Source organism: Hakea prostrata, chromosome 9 (genome assembly GCF_041222555.1).
Source record: "Hakea prostrata isolate BN-2017 chromosome 9, UWA_Hpros_2, whole genome shotgun sequence".
Lineage (NCBI taxonomy): Eukaryota > Viridiplantae > Streptophyta > Magnoliopsida > Proteales > Proteaceae > Hakea > Hakea prostrata.
The window spans coordinates 37,361,829-37,368,935 of NC_142608.1; the positions used below are offsets into that span (position 1 = coordinate 37,361,829).

The 7,107-nt window shown below is 42.8% G+C and overlaps 1 protein-coding gene across 2 annotated transcripts; it reads right to left on the minus strand.

Annotated features, from left to right (window-relative positions):
- Positions 1-3,324: 3,324 nt before the first annotated feature.
- LOC149005190 (uncharacterized) lies at positions 3,325-4,781 on the minus strand. 2 transcript variants are annotated; one of them, XM_089169009.1, is made up of 2 exons: positions 4,316-4,781; positions 3,325-4,220 (listed from the first exon to the last, which is right to left on the minus strand). In XM_089169009.1, the coding sequence occupies exons 1-2, from the start codon at positions 4,622-4,624 to the stop codon at positions 4,164-4,166; spliced, it is 366 nt and encodes a 121-aa protein (XP_089025135.1). In that variant the 5' UTR covers positions 4,625-4,781; the 3' UTR covers positions 3,325-4,163. The 2 variants fall into 2 exon arrangements, with proteins under 2 accessions (XP_089025135.1, XP_089025136.1); XM_089169010.1 differs by having other exon boundaries at positions 3,325-4,241.
- Between the last annotated feature and the right edge of the window lie 2,326 nt (positions 4,782-7,107).

Here is a 7,107-nt window from a genome sequence, read left to right on the forward strand (position 1 = left end):
GTAATAATAGCTTTCACGATCAGTCATGAAAGCCGTATACTTCTCATCCTCCTTATTCATAAGGATCCGATTATACCCCGAGTAGGCATCCATGAAACTTAAAGTTTCATATCCTGCGCAGAGCATCTATCAAGAGGTCAATCCGAGGCAACGGGTAGCAATCTTTTGGGCAAGCTTTGTTTAGATCCGTGTAGTCCGTACACACATCCTCCACTTCCCATTCGCCTTTTTCACCATCACCACGTTGGCCAACCAAGTTGGGCACTCGATTGGTTCTATGAAACCAGAATTCTTAAGTTTTTCAACTTCGTTCCGAACGGCTTTATACTTTTCAATAGAGAAATTCCTTCTTCTCTCGTATCACCGGTTTCGCCTTAGGGTCTATCCGTAGTTTGTGCTCTGCAATGGCCCGATCGATCCTGTGCATGTCCTCAAGAAACCATGCGAATACATCTTTATTCCGTTGAAGAAATAACTTCAACTCATCTTTAAACTCTTCCAACTATTCAGACCCGATATAAGTAATCTTTTTCTCATCCTCGGTACATAGCTGGATTTGCTCCAGTTTCTCCACTGGTTCGGGCCTTTGCATCTCCGTCTCTTCCCGATCATCTCGAACTTCTATGGGGAGGGCAGTAACCTTCTTCGGACCCTCCTTGTCTTTTAAATAGGCAACATAACACCGCCGAGAGATCTTCGGTCGGAGGAGACTTGACCGATTCCCATATCGGTCGGGAATTTTATCTTCGTGTGTTTTGTCGAAACAATAGCACCTATCTTGGATAAAGATGGTCGCCCGAGAATCATATTATAGGCTGGTAGTTCTCGAACCACCAAAAAATTGATTCGGACAGTCGTTTCTTTAGGAAAACTTCCAATGGATAGATCCAATCGAACCGATCCTTCCGCTACCGCAGATGACCCCCGCAAAGCCATATAGGTGTGTAGATGAAGGTTTCATCAAGTCCTGATCTACCTTCAATTTTTGATACACTTCGTAGGAAATTAGGTCAGCTGCAAACCCTATATCAATCAAAACTCTATGCACTTCCCGCCGTGCAATCTCTACCTTGATGACTATAGCGTCATCATGAGGTAAACAAACGTCTCTTTCGCCTTCTTCGCTAAAGGTGATAGAATCCTCACCATTCAGCTTCTTCCGCTTCTGCGACTCTCCGGCTCCAACAAATTTGGATTTGGTTTTTAGACTCCGGAATGATTCGGGCTCTGGTCCCCCGAAGATGGTAAGGATCGGTGACCGAGTAGCAGCTTCAATCACCTCCTTGCCTTTTTTAGATTTCGGGGCCTCCCTCGATCGTTCTGAACTAACTGAACGATCCCTTTTAGGGGCAGCCGCACGTGGCCCACGTGGCTCCTCCCTTCTCCTGCTAACAAAACTTGACAGATGTCCCTGAGATATCAATCTTTCAATATCCGCCTTCGTATGACGACAATCATTAGTATAATGACCATAGTCCTTGTGGAATCGGCAATACTTTTCCCAATCCTGCGGCTCTCCGGGTTTCAAAAGAATTTTAGGCGGCCACTTCAAAATATTTTTTCTTTTGAGGATATTCAAAATATCAGCCCGAGGAGCATTCAATGGAGTGTACTCACTTCTACCGGGGGATCTTTGGCGCCAAGGTTGGGATCTTCCAACCCGATCGCGAACTTTCTTTTTTGGCTTCGTCGTTCGCTCAGGAGCCTTTTGTTCCTTATTGGAGACTTTATTATCTCCTTGGCGCGCATCTAGAATCTCCATGACTTCAGCTTGCTTCGGCATCTCTCGTACCAACTCAAAGATAAGTCGTGGGTATATCTTGGAGTAATAACTCCAGGAGTTTCCGATTTGTGAGTCCCGTGAATAGAGCGGTTCGGCTACTTGTTCATCCAAGTTTTCTATCTCAATCGTCACTTTGTTGAATCTTTTCGTAAACTCTCTAATCGATTCGTTCTTTCCTTGTTTGACAAGAAACAAGGTTTCTTCCGTTTTCTTGACCCGTATCCCACTCCGGGAATCGCCCTATGAATTGGCGCGCCAATTCGTCAAAGTTTACGATCCTTCCCGAGGGGAGGTTAGAAAACCACTTTTGTGCCGCTCCCGTTAGAGATGAACCAAAACCCCGCATAAAATTTCATCGAATTACTCGAAACCGCCATGGTCTCGTTTGTAATAGCCGATGTGAGCTGTTGGATCTCCTGAGCCATCGAATGTTGAGAAGGTAGGCAAACAAAAGTTATGGGGAAACCGATATCCCGCAATTGGCTCAACAAAAGGAGTCTTCCGAATGACCGAGTAAATATCCTCAATTATTCTTCCCTTAGCCAACCGCCCTAACTTCTCATTGATGTTGGCCAATTCTTGACCAACTGGGTCGGGTGATCTTCAAAGCAATATGATCACGACCTCGATTAACACGATCATCATACGATCATCACGAACAGCCCGTCCTTCACGAACGTTTCTCTCGTCACGAATCGCTCGATCATCACTAACGGTTCTTCCGACAAGTGGGTGAGTGAGTTCTTACCCCCGTATCCAACCTTGTATTTGAATCGCTTGTACTCTCTTGCGGTCTGTCTAACCGATCGCCTCGCCTTGGTTGATCATCAATCCTCCGAAGTCCTCGGTCTCCTTCACGGAAATTCCGATCAACATTCCGGTCTTCAGCCATTCTTTGGTCACGTGGCAATGCACGTCTCCCCGAATCGTGTTGATCGTGTTCTTGTGGTAAAACCACTCGTCTGGTGAGCACGCGGAGTGCTTGGCTCACCTCCAAGAGTTGAATCTTTACCCGATCCAATTGATCTTGGATTGTAACAGGAGGAAGATTACGTCCTCCCCGGCCATCATCCACCTCGATAGGATTTTGGCTTTCCGGGGAATATCTGGATTATTCACCCTGGTATCTCGAACACCGGAATTGCGTTGTGCGGCAGCTCCTGCGGCTGCTGATCTAGTCACCATGGTTTTTTCAAGTCTTTCCCACAGACGGCGCCAAATGATGCGTCCAAAATCTACTCAGCCCTTGGATCTCCACGTGATGTCCCGCAAAACGAAAGCATCAGATGTGGCCCGACCACTGGGGTCGGGAGTCCACCTCCGAAGGCTAAGTCGGTTGATGAACTTAATCACAAACGGCTCGCTAGAAGCACGAGCTAATGAATGAAGAAACGGGAAAGGTGATCTAGATAGCAAGACGCCGATAGTTTGGATCTATCGCATGTATCCGAACCCGAGTCTCAGATAGTATTCTTTTTGATCGATTGATCCGTCCCTCACCTTGTATGGTAGTGAGGTTTATATAGAGTGTACCTTCGAATCTCCTTCGTTGGATGCACTCGAGCCTTCTTCGGGTAGTCGTTGGATCTTATCAATGAGATCCGTTGAGCGATAGACTTCTACTAGTTTGGGTTAGTAGAGGATTCCTGAGATAACCGTTAGGTTATGCGATAGTTATCCCTTTGATGATGATTATCCGCAGCCGTCAGTTTGAGTCTGCTGTCATCAGGGTGATTACCCTAATCCATAAGTAAGATTAGGGCACGCTTGCAGCCGAATAATCTTTCTTCTTTAGCAAGCCATCTTCTAGATCCGGTTCGCTTGGGAGCGATTCGGTTTTCTCCGTCTCGACCGGGGTCGAGGGTCGGACCAGGTATGAACCCGGTCTGATCATAAACTCTCCATATCAGTATCCATATTGGATATAATTGATACAATATATTTCGATACATCTCTCATTTTTCCATAAGGACACATTGGATTGAACTAAAATGCATTTATTAGTATGATACAATAGTTGACAGGAGAAGATACGTATGTTAAAAATCACCTTACGATATTCAATCCTGAGTGTCCAATAAATGACCGCCTAGACTAGAAGGCTGCAAATGAACCAAGGCATTTTTTTATTTTTTTTTCCCCTCTGTTTTTCAGTTGAACAAATGAACCAAGTTTACACATAAGATGTGAGAATGAAGTGTAAAAATGTCAAATCAGGAAAGAACACCTATATTGTGGTGAATAGTGAAGACACTTCCTTTTTTTTATCACGGTGTGATGGCCATTTGATACAATTTGTGATGCACGGGAATTGCAGGAGATTGCACTCGTTCCACTCTTCTGAAAACGTAAAAAGTATGGAAGAGCTTATTGCAAATCCCTACAAAGCCTGCCGCAAGAACCACTCAATGCAACCTCTTTCAGAGCGGCAGATAACCTGCAACCATCAATTAACATCCTGAAATTTAATGGAAACACAGTGAATTAGAAGTGAAACGGTTTCATAAATCCTTAGATAAAGCAAAAGCATACACTGAAACCAAACTTGCGTCTTCTCCTCGCGAGCTTCGCTGCCATTGCCTGGTTGCTGCATATCTTGTCGGGAGAATCCAAGAACACATTCCGTTTCACTGGAGGTGACCACAATCCACTCTCCTTGTAATCGAAGTCGAATTCTGATAGGTCTGAGAACTTTACTAGAAGGCGGTCTGACACAGATTTGGAAACCGTTTGCTCTTTTGTGAATGAAGAGGAAGACGATGATAGCGAAGAAGACGAAGACGAAGAAGAAGCTACACCCAGTGAAGGTAATGGAGATGAAATGGCTTCAGAGCTAGACATGTTCGACTGTTGAAAATGATGATAGCAGAAAAACTGTAGGGTCAGGGTTGCCTGAAATTTCAGTTATGGAATAGAAAATGATTGGAACAAGTAAAGCAATATATTTGGCAAATCTTTGTTCCAGCAGCAATTCGAGTTTCAGAACCTAGATCAGGAGTGCGAAATTCTGATCCGCCTGATCCTATTGAAAGAGATGGTCAGCCATGGTCTGGATGCCACGTGTAAAGCAATCACATTGTATCATTGGAAACACCTTATCTTATTACTTGCACCAATAAGCATTAAAAAAGAAAGGGGAAGAGAGGAGCTAAATTTACGGATTAAACCCTCTTCAATTCTCCCCTCCCCTCCCCTCCCCTCCCCCAATCGGTGATTGCAAGTCTATCCCTCACAGGCAAACTAAGCTTAACTACATCATCCCCATGTGTACCTACGAAGATGCAAACACAAACAACAGTACCAAGAAAAATAAACACCATGTACCTAAACCCAAACTATGACACAACAATACCAATGTAGACACATCTAAGCACGTACACATGCAAGCAAATGCAAAACATAATATTCCTACAACTTTTTATGTTAATACCAAAGTAAATTGGATAGCAAATAACATGCACAACCATGGCATGAATCTGAACAGTAAACAATGCACAAGAAGCTGTAGAAAATTTGGTAGCTTCTCCCTAAAAAATGCAACATATGCACTGTCACATCTAACTAGCCGGTACCTTATTTGGAATACTCAGATGAATGATCCATAGCCCCGAAGATTCAGTTTATGAACGATCATATCCACTTTGCAAAATAACATAATTAAAAGTAAGAACAAATCATTGTATTCAAGTAATTTAATAATAAAAGTCAAGAAATGATCTCAGAAAGATCACAAAAGAACATCAGAGTACAAAAAATGATACCAATAGAATAAATCAAAATGTAGAATGAGGCGGAAACTCACTCCACAGCAGCAGCGGAAAAGTAGATCAAAAAGAAATATTACAACTGTTCCCAAAATAAAAGAGGAACGAACAACTAAGGTCTCAACGAAGCTAATAAAAGTCAAAAAGATGATGGAACGATATCCCATCGTTGGCACACAAGGTACAAAAGTCGAACTACTCCTAATAAGTATCAGTCTCGTACTAATAGTCTTCACCGACGTAGTCACAAAGCCAGTACTGTATGAGTCATCAACCTGATCTTCATAATACTGACCATCATAGTCAACAGTAGTAGAACATGCTGGAAAGTCTAACAAAAGATGTTGCAAAAAGGAGTGAGTTCAAAAGAACTTAGCAAGTATCCAATCACAATAAACATCTTCACACACATTCCAAGGCAAACATAAATGCAATGACATGAAACAATATGTGCAAGTATGCTTCTAACTTTATATATGCATGTTGCTCTCTATTGGCAAACATGCTTTAAGTCATAGCACCATACTCCCATGGGTAGGGTCCAAAATCTCTCTCCCTCAACCATCTCGGTATCTTGGGTTCTCCAGTTAGCATTAGGTAATGAAACCTTCTCGGAAAACCTTGGCTGGGGTTTAGGTCAACACTCTCTCACAACACCGTTTGGTCTGAGTATTGGCGCATGTCAAGGTTAATATCAATTTAGATCCAGATACTTTCATTCCTCCCATTACGGGATCCTTTCTGGTATCCTTCTCCCTAGAGTCAGCGTATCTTTATGATAGCCATCAAGTTGGACAACAGACTCATCAATCCTATTGATCAATTACATCAAGCTAACAGATAGTTTTTATTTCCTCTCACGGATCATTTCACTGGTCTTGATTTCAAGGGCCCACATTCCACTTCTACAACCGTACCAATGAATGGCCTCTCACAGATATTACACACAGGTATTGATTGTCCACAATGTGATTTATGTTCTCCTCATGGATATTATGCACTGCTATTAAGTATCCACAAATCAGCATTACAACCACGAGTTGCTTGGACTCAATTCCCTTCCGATCGGGTCTGATATAGCAAGGACATCCTAGCCAAACACTTCTAGACATGCCCTTGGTATGTCAACCAATAATCAGGGAAAGTGCCAAGGGACACCATAGGAAAATGTCCCATACCACCTCCACTTGACACATCTATCCAGCCGGTACCCTACAAGGCATACCCGGGTATGTGATCCACAGTCCCGAAAATCAAGTATTGAGCAATCATGCCTCCCACATACGCGATAACACAATCATGAACAATAATAATCAAGGTAAAAGCATATAATAAAGGTAATCATGAATAAGATAAGAACAATAATCAGAGTGCAGAATAAAGATGATACCAATGTATAAATATAATCCAAAAGAGAGAGAGTGAGTAGAAATCACTCCCTTAGTGGCAGCAGAAAAGTAGTCAATCAAAGTTAGTTACAGAACCAACATCTAAGAGTATATCAATGAAAGTTAAGTTACAGATCCAAGCTCCAAATAAAAGGCCTAAGCTAAGGTCTCC